At 40.9% G+C, this 18,863-nt stretch overlaps 1 protein-coding gene across 1 annotated transcript in view; it reads right to left on the reverse strand.

Moving 5' to 3' along the window:
* Window positions 1-6,101: 6,101 nt before the first annotated feature.
* Window positions 6,102-18,863, reverse strand: part of RTF1 (RTF1 homolog, Paf1/RNA polymerase II complex component) — a 33,872-nt gene continuing 21,110 nt past the window's right edge. Inside the window, 12 exon segments of the mRNA XM_054400092.1 lie at window positions 6,102-7,174; window positions 9,115-9,226; window positions 9,515-9,610; window positions 10,725-10,802; window positions 11,330-11,387; window positions 11,769-11,890; window positions 13,516-13,593; window positions 14,184-14,291; window positions 14,381-14,468; window positions 15,993-16,075; window positions 17,016-17,193; window positions 17,977-18,112. Coding sequence (XP_054256067.1) covers window positions 7,068-7,174; window positions 9,115-9,226; window positions 9,515-9,610; window positions 10,725-10,802; window positions 11,330-11,387; window positions 11,769-11,890; window positions 13,516-13,593; window positions 14,184-14,291; window positions 14,381-14,468; window positions 15,993-16,075; window positions 17,016-17,193; window positions 17,977-18,112 — 1,244 coding nt within the window. The 3' untranslated portion in view covers window positions 6,102-7,067.

An 18,863-nucleotide genomic window follows, 5' to 3' on the forward strand; every position in this document is an offset into this window, starting at 1 on the left:
TGTGGCTAGCAAGCCTGTCAGGAGTGCTTACTTACAGAATGGTAGATTACAGTGGACCCCATTATGCATCACTTCTTGAAGACAGCAGGATCAGGGGAATTATCCAGGCTGTCTCTGCCCAGCATTCAAACTCTAGCTTGTGACAGTTTACAAAGACCTCAGTTTTACTTTCAAGTAAATAACATAAAATAATCACCATGGGAACAGTCCTGCAATTCAGGTCACCTGTGAGTGAAAGTATTCTTCAGGAGGACTCTATCCAATTCCCAGTGCCACCCCGCAGAGTCTTCCCATCCCCTACAACAGAGGCTAAACAGACCATTACGTAATACTGGGGACTTTATGTTTTCAGGCTTCTGGGCATTCATCCTTCAAGTGTTTCAAGATACAGTCCATCATTTTTCTACCCTCAGTACTCTCGCCTGCCTCCAGAAGAGTACTATCAGCAACAGAAGAAAAACTCAATAATCAACTAATCCTGACTCAGAATCGAAAATGACTACTTTGTATTTGAAATTCATCTAGTCTCTTTCAGAGGAAAATGGCATTTATTCAAATGTTCAAATTTACCTTGAGAGGGGAGTCCACAATACTTTCAAGGGGAGGACTTCATGCCACGAACCGCTACTCTCATTTTTTTTCCATGACCAGTAAGTCTTCAAGAGCAAGTATGAGGAAAAAAATAAACCAACAAAAACTAAAAGTCTTTTTCATTTTTAGTGTTTGTGCTGTATCTGATCTGCTTTTGTGGTCACACAGATCAGGTTTTTTTCCCAAATCAAGGAAACCTACAATATTAAACCAACTGTGTTTGTGCTAACTGCAACCAGAAAACCCACTCCACTAGCGCCACTCTTTGGAGATCAAGTTTTTCATAGCAATCTTCTACACCATATTTGAGATATAAGCAACAATCTTGTTTTGACTGCTGTACCATCAGTCATTACAACAGTCCCTTGTTGCTTGAATAAAGCGAGAAATACCTGGTCTAGATGCTGCACTAGAACTGCCACCTCAGAAAGCGTCCACATGTTGGCTGCTGAGTCCCTGGCCTTCAGATGGCTTCTTCAGAGCAGCTCATACTCCTCCAATAACACTTCCAGTGAAAGGCCTAAAAAACCATAGCTGCACATCTGGTTTTAGGAGCTGATCTTTTACACAGCAATTTCACCTTGAAAATTAATGGAAGTGAATTACCTTTTGACAGATGTGCCCTCAAGAAAAATTTCAGAGAAGGGATGAAGTAGCTGCCATTTAGGCTGTTGTAAATACTCCTGCATCCCAGGTGGGAATCTGGCAATTGCACCTTCATCCATAGTCATGAAGGATGGCAAACAAACGATTTGAGAACAGTCCTTTCACAAAACACAAAGTCACAGTCATCACAGATTTGAGATAAAATGTTACCTGTTTCAGCAGCACATTTTACAGCTCTTCAAATTCCCCCCTCCCTTAAGTGAAGCTTTATTTCCCTAAAGCAGGTGCGATGAAACCAGGCACAGTGATATTTGTAAAGCATATCACTCCCAGCTTATCAGTTCTACCCCTTCCTTCAACCCATTGAATCACAAATCCAAACTGCCCAAGACTTGGTCATTGTACATATATAAACTCATGAATCTTGTCTAAAGCTGTACCTATGAATCTTGTCTAAAACGGGTGTTAACAGCTTGAGGAGGTTACTCATCTGCAGTGCAATCTATTGTCCTAGCCACCTTCTTGCTTTCTGCAGAACAAGCTGAAAATGGGTTAGTAACAAACATAAAACCTGCCCCAGGAAGAATAAGGAAATGTAATATTTTAACTTGAGAATTAACATGAGATTTAGAACATTAGCCTGTGACTTCCACTAAGTTACCCTTTTTTTTTTCCCCCAGTGGCTTTCTTTCCTTTCTCCTTTGTTGTGATCATGGGTTTGGGTTTCTGCACCAATCTACTGTAACTTCTCCAGGACAGTGCTCAAAAACACAGCTCTCATACAGCAAATTTTTATACATTTACTATAAAACCAAACAGGTTTTTGCAGGATCCTTGATAATTTAAGCATACAGTTAAGTCAGGGATGTCATTTGCAAGCATTTGTATGAGTAACCACCAATTTCCCAATTAACCCATTTCAAAACTTTCATGTTCCTTAAAAATCATCTCAGAAAATGACTTACTGCGTGATGGTTTTCTACAACACGAGTTTAAATAATGTGGCTCACTCAAACCAGGTGCCACAGCTGGCACAGGTGGAAGGCTAGTTATCAGAAAGCAGCACACACTATGCCTTGAAGTTTATGGAGTATTTCTCCTCAGGGACCAGAGGTTCTCAGTATTTTCCAGGCTACGGCCACTCTTTCTGAGCCTCATAAGCGCTCAGTGTTTCTTCTGTAGTCAGGGGTTTACAAGTGTGTGGGAAGACAGAAGCCCAGAATGGCATACAAATAGTTTTAGTGGAACAGAGTCTGCAGCTAGCTTTCAGGAATTAGAGTATCAGCTGTTGTCAGGATCAAAAAACAAGGAGTTGATTTTTTTCCCCTCATTTCAAGCTTTAAAAAAAACTAAACCAGCCCCAAACAAAAACAAACAAACCCACAAAGAAAATCCCTTTGTACCTTACTGCCTTACTTCACACTGCATAAGGATATCCAGTCTCTTTAAGCATTCAGCTCACTCTGACACTAAGTGCCAGCATTTCTGAAAACAGTCCTTTTCCATTTCAAATAATTCCTCTCCTGTTTCAATATTGAGAACTGAGTGGAAAGTTAATGACAAAGAACACATTCTCCTCCAAATTATGTTCTAACAAACTTAAGCAGGGCTGACCACTGACAGTGGTGGCAGGATTAATCACTGATCATAGCAGTAAAGTAGAACCAGTGAACGCTTAACCATTCCAGCTAAAAAGACATTTCATCCACTTATTTGGCTAATTAATAACCCCTCTAGAAGTTACTGTGCTGAATGTAGTAAGGCTGCACATGTATTAATGGTTTAAGTATCAGATTTACAGTACTGTATTTTGCACAATTCAGAACCCCCATATTCAAAGTTTAAAGTGGTCTGGGCAAGCTTAATGATCTTCTAGTTAAAATGGGGGAAAAACCCAGAGATGCTGAAGCCCAAATTTGAGATGACATCCATTGTGTCATTTTATTCTCTAGCACACAGAGCCAATGAAGGACTTGTGCAAACTCCTCATTTTTAGTTCTCACCTTTTGCTTCCACCATCTGCTAGGAATGAACCAGCTGTAAAGTACTTTCTTCTAGTTAATTCTTTTTCCTTTGAGGCACAACATTTTTGCCTGTCCTTCCCAATGCCACTTAAAAATCGTTAACTCACACTCAGGACCCTTTATCCTAAAAATCTCTTCAAAATCTGTGACCTCTGCAGCAGCTTAAAAGCATGAATATTTTTTAAAAGCTCATAAGGAGGTTGAAAACTGAAGATGTATTTCTTTGTTCAAAGCCCACCAAAGGAACACTTTGTTAATCTAATCTCAGTTGCTGCTCTTCACTCTGCACTGTAACAGGCTACTACACTTCAGCCTGGGCAGTGATAAATCCATCAACAGTTTTGTTTCACAGCCAGCCCTAGATGAACTCTGCAGACCTGAGGCTGCATAAAGGATGAGTGCAGGAAATGCTGCACTGCTCATGGTTCGACACTGTGCGAGACAAAGTTCGTGCATTGCATGTAGGATGGGGAGTAGAGGAGAGGCACTACACACAGGGAAGACAAACAAAACTGGAGAAAGCAAGTCACAGGATAATCTGGGGAGCTCAGGGATGTTGCCACTCCACCCTCCTGATCCAAACTTGCAGGGGAAACTGCAAGGTTGGATCATGTTACCCATAGCTCAACCCAGCCTTCTCTTGAAAACCTCCAAAACAGAAAAATTTCTCAGGCCAACCTAGTCCACTCCCTGACTGTGCCAAGGGTGAATACTTTTTTCCTTACACGTTGTCAGAACTCACCGTTTCAGGTTACACCCGTTGTGCCTCATCCTCCCATCCTGAGCAGAGTCTTGCTTCATGTCACTCAGTAGCTCCTCTAAGCTCAGCCATATGCTTTAGCATTTTTGATTACACAAATAGTTTAGATTTCTACAAGAGCAAAGTCTGTGAAATGAAGCAGAGGAACCAGTGAACTGAGGCTCTGCTTGATTCTAACAACAAGGAGCAACTTCAGTTGTTATGGAATGATGCAGGAGTCAACAGCTGCTCTTGCAAAAGAGGGAGGTTACTTTCCGGGAATTATTTTACAGTACTAGTATTTGAAACAGAATCAGCCAGACTGCTAAATGAAGCATCAGCTTCTGCAAAAACAAATTTCAGACAGGAACCCCCAGTAGCACCTCGGATCAAGGGATAAACAATCCACCTTATTAAACCAACAAACCAAGTTTATTTATAGAAGTCTGTACAATTGTGATGAGCTATGCTAGGACACCAATGAAACAAAGCAAACAAATCTCTCCCTCTCTAACAAGTGGGAGTTGTAGTCACTCACCTTTACATGCACTTAAAGGAAAAAAGGTTACAGCTTTCATACACAGTTCTGTAACTATTCAAGAGTACTTTCTTGATGTATTATTCTCAATGTAAGAAGTTTGCATGATCATTTACTGATTGTTGCCTCTCTTAAAAACAGTATTTCAGCAGAATCCAGAGACTTTGAGAGGGTAAGTGGAAGGTTTGTAGTTACAGATAGCTAGAACACAGTCCATCACTCAGATTCGTATTCTGAACTCACTACATTTCCTCTCTTTCAGTTATTGCCACTAAAAAGTTCCCTGTAACACTGTGTGGGTCTCAACATTCTGGCTGTAGTGAAGACTGTTCTTCTGTTCATTTGGGTTTAGGTAACTTTGACACCAAGGACAAGCATATTAAAAATACTGAATCTGAAATAACTTTACCTTTAGAGATCACGAGCCACTGTGCCTCAGAGCATTTCTGTGGAAAAATCGCTTTCTGAATTGCTCCATTTGGCAGTTATTTCTGCAAAGCATTGGAGAGTGATCATTTTGAAAACTGGCTATTGCAAAGGAGATTCAGATCATTATTTTTTATTATTATTGCGAGTCTGTAACATCATAGAAGCTGTTGGAAAAGAAAAACCAAAACAACCTCAAAACCATATCAAATGAGTATCTACATGGTGAATCACGACGCCTCCTATGAAGTTATCAAGGTAGATTCCATGAATCCACTTTTAAAAAGTGAAAAGTACATATATGTAAGAGCCTACTATAGCTCCAGAGAAGCTGCTAAAATAGGCCATCAAATAAAGCAGCCTGGGATTACAAATTTACAGAATAACCCACGTGCGTCCTAGAACTATGGGCTATTGAGTAAATAAGTATTGATGGGCTTCTATTTGTTTATATGGGAGATAAAGGCTGCTCCATAGGTTGATTTTTTTCTTTTTATACACAGTTCATAGTATCAATCTGCACACAATTACATGATGTTTCTTTAAAGCTACTGTTATAAAAAGGAAGAGAAAGTTAAATTAAGAACTAGATTAAAGTTTCATTAAGAATCCAACAAGAAAGCATCAAACACAGGTTTGAACGTAACCAGTGTATGATTTCAGAACACTGGTAATGCTCTGACACAAGAAGAGCATCAGCATTTTCTCTCTTCAGGGTTCCTCAGAAACATTCCTACCCAGCTCAGTGCTAAAGTTATTACACACGAACTGGCCTGAGTAAGAACAAGCACGTGCTTGCATGCTTACCTGAACGAGGGCTTCTATCCTCTTTGACTTCTAATTCTCTTTTAATTTAGTTCTTAGCTCCATATATTCAGTTGTATCTTGTTTGGAAAAAATTCTTTGTTAAATGTCACTTATATTTACATTTTTTTTTGTTCTCTTTTTTTTTTTTTTTTTTTACACCTGAGTGATAATTTATGTCACCTTGTGTCCAGTCAAATATTTCACAAAGCCACAGAATTCTTGTGCTAGTGTTGCACTCGACTTGTACCAGTTCATACACGAAAAATGCGCATCAGCTACCTCTCACACGTTACCCACTGACCTTTCTGCTGTCTCCTGTGTCCTTCTCCTTCCACACAAAGTGATTTTTTTATGTTTTTGTTTGTTTGTAGAAGCCCCATTTAAATGGTTCACAAAGCAAGAAACAAAGTGAGCAGGAGCCCAGTGAAGATACAATGACTTAAATACGTCTTGAGTAAGAAATTAAAGCCAAACCAATGAGCACCCCAGGGCCACCCCTGAAAAAGCTGTTCCACTCAGTTACAGCTGGAGACTCCGGATGGGCTACAGATGACAAGTCTCATCTCTCTCATCACTTAAGTGTAAGTAAAAAAGGGCACATGAAGTTAAACAGCTATATCAGCCAAGCCGTTTTAGTAAGAAGAATCACATTTAATGAGTTTCTTTCTTGCAATTTCAGATGCTCAAGTACAGCTGGTAGAAATTCAAAACAGCCGTAAAGAACTGTGACATACGGATACAAATAGTACTGCAGCTTAAAAATGATAAAAAACACCTGAAAAAAAGTCACACAACCCTCCCAAAAAAATTTACACTTTGAACCTAAGCCAGTTTTTTGAAGATTCCCTTCTCCAAAGCTAGGAGGAAGGAGGAAGAAGAAGAGGAAGAAAGTGCCGATGACCTTCCAGCCACAAAGGTCTTGCGCCAACGTTTATCACCGTGCCTGTGGTGATACGCAAGGGGAGATCACCAAGTGCTGACTCTGTGACCACCAAGAGATTCCTATGAAATCCAGACCTCAGGCTAATACTGAACACAGAGTGGACCAACGAGCTGCATCAACAAAATAAAAACAAAAAACTCAAACTAAAAGAAATGGGAAAACCCCAAATAGCACAGATCCACATTTGTGAGGCGGGCAGGAGGAAAGGGCAAGAAGGGAGGTCTATACAGTAAATAGTTGAATGGTTTATGTTACAGATGACTGGCAGTTTTAAAGAGTCTCTTCCCAGCTCCAGTGCTGCTCCAACCCAGAAGGGAGAACTGAAAAGGGAGGAAGAAAAGGTAGGACATCGTCATGGAGCATGCAGGATCAGAAGCAGCAGAGTGGGCATGCTCAAATAAGCCCCCGCCTCTTTTTGTAGTCCTCCAAATTCAATGATCGCCGAGGGGCACCATCTTTTGCTGGTGGAGCCTTGGAGGTGATGGCCAGGGCTTTAGATTCTGTTGGGGACAAGAAAAGAGTGAGGACCGAAATACAGGAGAACTACACGTTTTCATTTGTTGCTTTTGCTGACGACTTCACCACACAACCATGTTGGCTGCTCTAGTAAACATCAGGTTAGAACTCCAGCTAACAATGCAGGAATTATCTGGTAACTTATCTCCACAGGTACCAAAATGCAATGTGCAATTTTGGCTCTGTTTTTTAATTCAGCTTTCTGCTGCTAAGCATACTTCTTTTTTTTTTTAAAGAAAACTACTCTATAAAACACTGGCATCACAATAAAAAGAGAACCATCAGGTTCAGTTCTGGCATCTCTGATAAATCATGACCCCATGGGAATAGCAAGCATAAAGAGACAGATAATAACTGCACAGAAATCAAATTTCCTGTTCGTGCCTACAATACAGATTTTAACCAGTCCCCAGGTTCTCCTGTTAAGAAAAGAGACTGCACAAAGCAAGATGCCAAAATGGTGTTCTGTCTGAAGACAAAACCCCACAACAGCCATACCTGAGCCTCTACCTATATTGTGTCACTCCAGAAATATAGATGGGTTCAACCCTGTTGTAGCTTGATGCCATCAGCAAACACTGTGCACCAGCATCTGCTAAAGCCTTATACCCCTGGGGTCTGATGTGCCAAGGCCATTGGATCCACACAGACCAAGAAACCCAATTACAGAATCACAGAATGTTAGGGGTTGGAAGGAACCCTCAGAGATCATTGAGTCCAAATCGCCTGCCAAAGCAGGATCACCTAGGGCAGGCCACACAGGAACACATCCAGGTGGGTTTTGAAAGTCTCCAGAAGACTTCACAATCGCTATGGGCAGCCTGCTCTGGTGCTTTGTCACCCTCACCATAAAGAAGCATCCCCTCACATTGAAATGGAACCTCCTGTGTTCTAGCTTGTACCCAATGTTACTTGCCCTACCACTGCTCAGTTCTAATTCTTCCAGTAATGCAAGAGAAAATAAGCCTTGTGAGTCAAATTGCACTAGTATGCTCCAATGGCTTTCCCACCACTGGAAAGCAGCTTGACAGGATGGGAGGAAATGGCCTCAAGTTGTGCCAGGAGAGATTTAGGTTGGATATTAGGAAACAAATCTTCACTGAAAGGATTTTCCAGCATTGGAACAGGTTGCCCACAGAAGCAATGGAGTCACCACCCTTGGAGGTATTTAAAAGATGTGTAGATGTGGTACTTAGGGATGTGGTTTAGCGCTGGAGTTGGCGTTACTGGGTTAACAGTGGGACTTGATGATCTCAAGGGCTTCTTCCCACCTGGATGATTCTAGGACCGTAAATTGTTCTTTCCACACATCTCAGATGCTCAAAGTCAAGATCACAAAGAGGATGGGTCAGAAGTCTGTAAGTATATCTTCACTCCCCACCCAACGTTTTGGTTCCCCTAAAATCGTGTTTCAATACCACCCGAGACACCAAAGCTAGGGAACAGCAACTTGGCAAAGCAGCAGGTAAATAAAGTTACTTTATCCTCATAGCATGAGCAGAGATATGGAACAGGACATTGGAGACACCCATAGCTTACCTATCCTCAAAAATGATTGGACAAATTAAAGTAAATATCAAGGTAGATATCAAGGTTTATTAAATGCTACACTCATCTGTTCCCCAAAGATTACGTAAATCATAGACACTGTAGACTGGAAGGGCACATTAAAAAAGGAGTACATATCTCCTCTTCTCTCCAGGCATTTGGGGCAGGGATATGGGGACATCCAGGCTTTCAGTTGTTATTGTTTTCTTGGTGGATGTCCCTAGCACACATCCCTTCCTCCTCAGTTCAAGATACTTGACAAGACAACACACAGGGTCCTTTGCTCCCATTTTCACAAGACCACCAATGATTTTGAAAGAATTATTTTAGAAGTGAGCTGGACAAGCACGTTCCCAAAGTCAGTGGGAACACCTACCTGAACTGGGAACCTGAAGATCAATCTTTACATCAAAGTCATGCACTTTAAAAAGATCTTCTGAGAGGTCACTGGCTGATTTAGAGTTCACATCTTTATCCTTCCCTTGACCCTGAAACAAAAACTACAGGTAACTCTCCAACCTTTGCCTGTACAGATAAACAGAGATAAAAATGCCTTTCCCCCACATCTGTCACAAGCAAACTTTAGCTTTCATACTGCTAGAGAAATTTAATTTTCTTTCCCCAAGAAAGAAAAAGCTGTTTCTACTCTATGAAAATGTTCTACAGGATACCTATTTCTAGATCTGAAGCATGCACAGCTCCTATTAGTCATAAGCTTCTAGAGCAAAATGGTGACAGTGGGAGGAATGTAACAAGAGATAGAAATGGAAACTTGCCTTGCTCATGTCCTTTGGAGCATCTGGCAATACACCAGACCCGTATTTTGCATTTAGCTGGGCAAGGATGGCAGCTTGGACAGCAGGATCTCTGGACTGCAGAAAGGGAATAAATAAATAAATGAATAAACAGAATAATAATTTTAAAAATCCACTCTATTTAAACTGGTGAAAAGTAGACTACCATTTTGTTGACAGAGCACTCATATCCATGAACTTAAAACCACTGGAGGCTGTAGATCAGCTCAGTCGTCAGGATCTCAGAGAACTGAAATCATCCTGACACCTGTGCTATGCATCTGACAGTAACAAATGAAAAGTTACTCTTCAGAAGGTCTTTTTTTGAGGAAATAAGAACTGCATTTCCTGTTGATATGGTTTGTTCTCCTGACTACTCTTAACACTATTATTGTTAGATGTATTTGCTTTCAGATGTATTTGCTGGAACACTCTACTAAAGAGAACAAATTTTTAGAAGACTGTTTTCTTTACATAATAGCTGTCTACCATAATAAAGCTACTCAGTTATGATTATTCTCTAACAAAGAACTATTTCAGTAAAAAGTTACTTTTAATTCCTTTTCTATTCCCTTGCCAGTTAGTGAGACTGGTGAGAGCCAACCTGACCAGTTTAAGTACTGAAACCAGAACCATACATTATTCCAGAAGACACCTCCACAGAGCCAGATGACTTAGAAGTAGCAGCTGATCACTTGACTTGGACTGCAGTAGCAGATTTTGCCACAGTATGACAGGGGAAGTTGGTGTTACACTACTTTATCCATCACAGACCCAAAATAACCTGGTCTATTCTCTCCCTTCACAGATCTTTCAGGAAAGTTTCAACTAATTAGAAGCAAAACTGACACCTACAGCAAACTGTCTTCCCCAAGCTAACTAAATCTGAATAATTCTTACATAGAAGAACTCACTGCAGAAGTCTAAACCACAGTTGCTTCTCCATGTACATACCCACATCACTTATGTCCTTCACACTTTGCAAAAAAAAAAAAAAAAAATTAAAATTGCTTTTTCCCCTCTTTTGGGATAGAGACACCAGGATCTCACTCAACCACATCTCAATCTGGTATGTGGAGTGTTAATAGCATATGGCACAGTTGGAATTAATGCAAACGTTTTCCTCCCTACTTTCTGGATTACAGTGGTTTCTGTTTCTCTGCAAATTGCCTCAGTTGAACTTCACACTCACATTAGACACTATCGTGGGTTTGCACTGCCGCCTAGTAAAGGGGTCCATTTGTTGGTTTTTCATGCTGTGACTTTCAGCCTGAAGAAGAAAAAGCACATGGTTTTGCAGAGTTAGCTACTTGCACCCTCATGAATCCTCCCACAGCACCCAGAACTACAGAAAATATCAAGGTCAGAGAAAAGCCAGCACCAGCATTGCAGATCAGAAAGATCTGGAGACATCCACAGTCCTATGCTTCACTGTGCAAAACGGGCCTTAGTGAAGCTAACACAGAAAGGAGGTGCACAACTCTAGGACAGTTATCCAAATGTTAACAAATGGTTAAGGACCATAGAAGTGTCACTGCAGAAAATTGACTATTTCTGCCACTGCTTTATTCTACAAAGTCTCCTTTCTGATTTCTCTCCCATACAAAATGCACTGAGTCAGTATAACAGCCAATAACCTGCTGATAATTGAGTTGATCAAAAGGATAAAGCAATCCACTTTGTAATCACATCATTTTATAGATCATTTAAAAAATGGGCAATCTTCATCATGCAATTATCCCCCTTTGCATCATTTCATCTCTACTTGTACAGAAGTATTAATTCAGCACTATTTACCACAAGAGCCTTCTCAGACTCAACGATATTCCACTCTCTGTTCCTCTGGTTGATGTAACTGCAACAACGGAAAAACACAAAGGCAGGGTGGGGGAAAAGAAAAACAAAATGACTGTCATTGGTTGATCCTTACACCACAAAACACCTGACAGCATTCTTGCAGCTTCATCCCTATCACAAATTACTCTTATTGCAACACAACTGCTGTCTGGGGTATGTGGAAGAGAGATTACATCCTCGACACCTTTAACTGAATGACTGACAGAAGGGAGTGAAGACAGGCAAGCACTAACAGAGCCACTGGGGTACATTTCGCTAATATGTTATTCAAAAAGGAAAAGACAAAATCTTGCAATTAATTCAATACTGCACTAGTTCTTCTCTGTATGTTTGCAGTGGTACTGCTTAAGAAAGAAAATTCCCAGTATTTGCTTCTTACCTGATTGCAGAAATGTTTTTTGTTCGTTGACGGTCCAGGGCCTCTGCTCTCTCTTCGAGTTCATTAAGCTGATCTTGAATCTGTTTGGCCTTATCTTGGTCCCCCAAGTCCTCAGCCATAGCCTTCAACCAAACAGTAATTCATTAGGCACTATTCTTTACCACAGAGCTAGTTAAAGAAACAAGGGATAGACCTATGAAGGAGGAGGCTCCAGGGAGACCTAATAGCAGCCTTCCAGTACCTGAAGGGGGCCTACAGGAAGGATGGGGAGAGACTGTTTACAAAGGCCTGCCATGACAGGATGAGGGGTAATGGCTTCAAACTAGAGAAGGGCAGATTTAGATTGGATATCAGGAAGAAGTTCTTCACTATGAGGGTGGTGGAACACTGGAACAGGTTGCCCAGGGAGGTGGTTGAGGCTCCTTCCCTGCAGATATTCAAGGTAAGGCTCGACAAGGCCCTGGGCAGCCTGATCTAGTTGGGGATGTCTCTGCTGACTGCAGGGAGGTCGGACTGGATGACCTTGGAAGGTCCCTTCTATGAATCACCCAGATAACCCCATTCCAGCTGCAAATCACAGAATCAACCAGGTTGGAAGAGACCTCCAAGATCATCAAGTCCAACCGATCACCCAACCCTAACTAATCAACTAAACTAAATGTTCTATCCTGCATGGTAAGAACACAAAGAGCTAAACTCTCCCTACAGCTCAAGGCAAAACAGGACTTCTTACTCTGAAGGACTCTGAAAACCTTTGAAACTCCTAAATTAAAGATGATGCAGGAACACCAGACCCAGTAGAAGACAGCAAGTCAGTCATACGATTTGAGTTACACGTTTGATGAAAATTTAATGTCACTATTTACCAGCTGAGAAAAATAATGGTACTTGTGCAACTGTTGCCACTCATTTCAGGGAGCTGGAGAGTCCTCTCCCACACCACCAGAGCAACAGCAGTAGCTTGTTATGCCACCTGCTGACAACAAGAGGCAATTGCACTCTTCTGCAGCGTGAAATAACAACTCGCACCTTTGTGCATAGTAAAATGAAGACCAAACAACACAGTTAAGCCAAAGAATGCAGAACTAAAGTAGATCAATACAAACTCTTTGTTTTTACTGTGTATGAAGCAGGAGTACCTTGAAAAAGGACTGGATAAATACACCCAAACAAAACGCACTATGTGTATCTATCTTCAGAGATACAATCCTGCTTGTTTTCCAGATTTCAGCTTCTCAGCACCATTAGGTCTGTTTACTCCAGGAGGTCTATGTGCTAAACAGCTCCGCTGCAAGCAAATTTTTTGGCAACACATTCTTTTCAATATAAATTACTGGCCATGAAGTGACAATTCAGTCACTCCTGAGTAAAAGGCAATTTAATGTAACTTATTTTACTACCTCAAAATGGAACTCAACACTTTCAAATGTTATTATTATGGGGTACTCTGGAGAGAAGAGAAAAAAAAAGACCAGAAAAAGAAAGAAAAAAGTTTCTAAAGTAGAATAGCTTAAGACCTTCTTGTTTGAAGGACAAAAAAATAGTTGGCAATTGTCCTCAGGAAAAGAATTCAGTAGCTTTAACAGTGTTCTCTGTGTTTTGAACCCAGCAGTGAGCTCTGAGATCCACCTTTTTGATGCACACTTAAAGGCAAGCTTACTGCTGACTATTGCCAAAATCCAGATGAGCTCCAATTCTTCAAAACCAAAGACTACATTAAGCTTGTAGGCATTATTTCATCTCTCACCTTCTCCTTTAACAGCTGAGTTTTCTTCATAGCATAATTTGGAGGTGCTTTTCTGAACCTTTCCTTCTCTTTCACAATCTGGAAGATGCAGAGGAAACAGCAAGAACATGCAAATATGAAATGTCTGTTTCAATACTTGGGCAACAGAAGCAACAGATCAGTATCACCTAAGAAAGGTACTTACTGCCACAGAATTTTACTCATGCTCTCTCTCTGCTGCATTTTTTAATTTGTGACTTGGTAATGAATTACAGCTCCATTCCCCTAACTTATGACCTACAAAAATCTGATGCTAATCATATTTGGTCAGTATTAGGCAAGATTTAGAGTACAGAAACTGTGATAAATGCAACCACCATAATGCTGTTAGCTTTTCAAAACCCGAGAACTAAGCTGCCATACTCAGGTTACAAGTTCACAGTTCTGCAATGCCAGCTTGAGAGAAGGTAACAGAGCACAAAGGAGGAAGTAGAGCAGGAGTGAGCACCAAATAACAGCTGGATCCCCAAGCTACTCTATCTAGTTGTGCAACTTCATTTTGAGCCTTTTATTCTCTTCTTAGGAAGCGAATACCACAATCACTTGGCTTTGTAACAGCTAGTGCTCTACTTCATGAGTTCCTGTCACCTTCAAGTCTTGCCACAGCCTCACAACAATGCACTGTTTACCTCCTCAATGTCCTGGTCATTAAACTTGTAATTGAGGGCTTCTTTGATGGACACTTCCTTCTTGTTTATCTCATCTAGAGTGGGTAGCTGCATCCCAGCAGAGAACATCTAAACACAAGAGACAAAGAAGTTACTTTCCAAATAAAGTATCGTTGGCAGAAAGCTGCTAGGAAGAAACTGAAGTCTGGCAAACTTACCGCTTCCTTCCACTTCATAAACTCACTTTCAGTAAATTCCTGATTTGAGACGAACTCCAAACGAAACACACGTGTATCATTGCCATGCCTGCAACAAGAAAGTGTAACAATATCCCTCTCTGACAGTGCAGAGCTGTCATCTTGGATCTATAGGTATAACCGATGAAAGAACCCCAAACCAGACACTCAAGGCTGCTCCCTAAACTATCCCTAACTTCAGTCATTTCAGCCACAAGCCAGGAGTCTACATCAGAAGTAATGCAAAGGAATAGTAGAAAGTAAGTCTGCAGGAAACAGTCACTAGGTTGTGGCAGTAAAAGCCTCAGGAGGGAACAGAAGCAGACCTCTCTCACACCTAAATCTTAGACACCCTGTTTGGTGATTCACGGCACGATCATTGGAAACACAAACATGTTTGAACCACTAGAAGCAACCTTTAAGCAGTGCTGAATGATACAGTGCTGGAGACAGCTCCTATCTGGTTTTTGATTTGTTGACCAGTCAAAAGTTAGAAATCCCAAAACATTTTCTGCAGAGCACTACAGCTGAAGTACTACGCTGCTACTAGCCAATACTGAAATTAGTTGCCAGGGTGTAAATTTCACCCAAAGCATGCGTTCTCTTGAGGTAACCTAAGAAGTTATTGAATCATAGACTGGTTTGAGCTGGAAGTGACCTAAAGATAATCTAGTTCCAACCTCCTTGCTATTGACAGGGACATCATCTACTAGACCAAGTGGCTCAAAGTCCCATTCCACCTGGCCTTGAACACCTTTGGGGATGGGGCATCCAAAACATCTCTGGGCAACCTGTGCCAGTGTCACACTACCCTCATACTTCCTTATACCTAATCTAAATCTGCCCTCTTTCAGTTTGAAACTGTTCTCTCTCATCCTATCACTGCACTCCCTGATAAAGAGTTCTCCCCATCTTGCCTGTAGGTCCCCTTTAAGTATTGGAAGACTGATGTAAGATCTTCCCAGGGCCTTCTCCAACTCTCTCAATCTGTCCTCATAGGGGAGGTGCTCCAGATCCCTAATAATCTTTGTGGCCCTTGTCTGGACTTGCTTGAGCCCAAATGGTTAATGCCTTCTTGTCCTACCTATGGTTAATATCTTCTTGTCCTACCTCACCAGGATGTTTTGTATTATGCTAACTTTCACTTCATAAACTTTGTAAGAGCTGTAAGAACTGAGAAATTTGATGCTACATTCAGCTTCTTTCCTCCAAAGTACCATTTCGTGCTGTAACATGTATGCCAAACTCAATCATATATGCCTTTCAGTGATAAATATTTCTAACATCTGATTGTAACAACAGTGGAGAAAAGATGTAGAAGAGTATTGCAAAGCAGCTCAAAAGGCATCAACAGACAATAATGGGTTACTAATGTAAATTAATTGCTCAGATGTCAACACAACCACAAGTCCCTGCATGAAATATTTTTACAATTTCCATTATGCCCAAGGGGAAAAAAACCCAAACAAACCCAACCCAAACATTCTAGCAGTATGCAGCACAGCAAGGCCTAATTTGCTTTTTAGCAGACATGGGACATGATTTGCTATGGACATTGATTCATGAACTGGTGAGAATTACTTCGCTATCTTACCGCAACTGTAGTCCTTTGTTTGTGCGGGTACCACCAAGCTGGTAAACCTTTGCAGTTTCTACTACACCAGTTATTTCTGCAACCTGCATCACAGAGTAGAATATACAAGAGGAAAGATGGAAGAGTTGGTTGTTTTTTGTTTGTTGGGGTTTTTTTGTGTGTTCCTGAAATATATCTGGCAAATTCAAGCCTTTTTATCTCTTTTGAGATCAAAAACCTTCATCTAACTAACAAGTAGGTCAAGGAAAGCAAGACTCTTCATTGTACTTTATCAGGAACTTCATTAGCTGCTTCATGCATCAACTTCGACTTGACAAATTACACTATCTGAATGTTTGACAGGTTTTTTTTGTCTTCTCAGTACTGCCTTCATGATCCAATTGTGTACACTTCCCTGGTTTTCCTATTTCCTTTCAGTTAATGCTGGTCTAGGTTAACATGCATCCCAAATGAAATACACAGGTCCTGCTCACATACCAAACACCTCTGAGTACCTTTTCCAAGCAATTTCAGAGAATGTTGTTGCATCCAGTAATTGTGCATTTACAGCAATGAAAAAGAAAAACAAAGCTGTGTTCTCAATCACCTTCTCTTCTAAGGCATGCTGATGGACTAGAAACACTTTGTAAAGAAAGAAGAGAGACCTCACAATAACTTGGGAGCATTCCCAGAAATAAAGAGTGAATGTTACTCATCCTCACTTGGTCAAAGCAAAGTCCTGAACTCTTCTTTGCACCACAAATGAGACAAGACAGCACGAACCAAAGCTGGAAGAACAGGCTCTGTTAGTGCTTCCCTCTCTCTCACTAAATGTATTTCTTCACCCAGCCAGTCCCATAGATTTGTTTATTTTTGAAGCAGTCTCCTCCATGTCTCCTCCTTGGCAGTACTTCAGTTTTTTGGTTACAATCTTTTTATGTTAATCACTCAAGCAATCAGAGAGACCTGAGAATTGTTAAGCTGCAGATACTACTTTACAGTGCTATTAAAAAAAACAACTAAATGCCTTGGAACTAAACTCACCCGATAAACAGGTTTGCTGTTGTGATTTCCAATGCCAATACGGACGAAGCAGCCAGTGACAGTCTTGGCAAAGAAGGGCATGTGACACCAGCGCTCCAGCTTGTGTCGCGACAATCGTACTCGGTTCAGCTCTTCAGGCAAGGACACTGGCTGGGACTTAGGAGGAATTTCTTCTTTCCTGATTTGGGAAAGGTAAGAAGGAATAAAGAAAAAAAAAAAAATAGACACAGTCACCAAAACCAAACAAACAAATCCCACCCCCCCAAAAAAAAAAAAACCAAAACCAAACAACCAAACAAAAAAACCCCAACAAAGGCATTCTGAGCATGGTGCAGCAGGAGTGCTATTTAAATTAATACTAAAAGGAAAGATTCATCATGCAGTAGTTGACTGTAGATATGAGAATTCAGCATTCATCGGATAGGCTTAATGGGAATTCCCAGACATGGAACCTACTGCCTCTGCTACCACAAAGCAGAAGACTCACACACACCAAGGCAGCTTATCAGCCACTGCTTTCAGATAAGCCAGCACCCAGCACAGACCTCTGTCCTCCTAATTAATGCCAGGGTTCTGTGGCTGCCACGCTGTAGGACTAAACAAATCTACAAACAACACTGTAAAACAGGGGGGGGTGATAAACCAGCAGTGTAAAAGGGGGGCATGATAAACCAGCAGTGTAAAAGGGGGGCATGATAAGCCAGCAGTGTAAAAGGGGCTAAAGGTAACAGCAGGGACCTGAAGCTGCAAATCCATCCAAGGTAAAGTCAGTCATATGCCCCACGATACACAAGCCAAGGACCATATCTGAGTAATGCAAGTATGCCCAGAGGCAAAACCACTTTAGAGACACTGAGTTGCCCCCAAATATTCCTCTAAAGCAGTATTTGTCTACATGAAGTGGGTGTAAATATGTGTTCAAAAACAGAGAAGTAATCATAGTCCAGTGATTACTACTTACTCTTCCTCTTCATCAGAGGATGAGGATCTGGATGAACGATCACTTTTCTCACTAGACTTATCATCCTCCTCCTCCTCTTCATCATCAGAGTATACTTCACTAGTTTTTAATGGCTGTTTTTTTGCAAGCAATTCAGCTGGGGAAAGGACGACAAAGAACAAAGAAAAACAAGATGTAAATTTTTATGAAAGCCTCCTCTTAGAGCTGAACTCTTGCTTCTTAAAAAGAAAAAAAATTTAAAAAGCAGATAGCTGTTAAGTTTAGGCTGTATAAAAATGCCATGTGTTCAAATCCACCAGTAAACCAAGCACTCCGCTGTACATATTCAGACAGAGAAATCAAATATTTGAGAGCTTTTTAAAACCTCAGCTGTACTAATCTTCAGTGTCCCAAAAAGACTGCACATAGCCATACAAAGTGGGCATAACATATACAAGATAAAACTTTATGTGACAATTCCTTCTTATTTTATAAGGGAAAAAAAATCATGTTGGAAGAAAACCACCACAAAAACCAATAAAGTAATAAAAAGGGTTGCATCAAAATTCTGTGGCAAGATGGACAAGATGATGTGCTAGTGAGGAAGCAAGCAAATGGAGACAAAGTAGCACAATAAAACAAATACAGTTGGGGTGGTTCAGAGATGGAATAATAGAATCTAAGCAACCAATTCAAATATATGAACTAAACACCACTCAATGCATTACAAAGTTTACTTGGTTTTCAGACCATGCTGAGGAGGGACAAGAGGGAGGAATACAGCACCAGTGGTGCCAAACAATACCCTAGGTGGTGACGCTGGGCAAAAGACCAAGGAAAACACAGACACAGAATTCATTCACCAAGGTGTAGGACTGTTGCACTAACTAGAAACTGGAAGTAGCATT

The sequence above is a fragment of the Indicator indicator genome, chromosome 4 (genome assembly GCF_027791375.1).
Source record: "Indicator indicator isolate 239-I01 chromosome 4, UM_Iind_1.1, whole genome shotgun sequence".
Lineage (NCBI taxonomy): Eukaryota > Metazoa > Chordata > Aves > Piciformes > Indicatoridae > Indicator > Indicator indicator.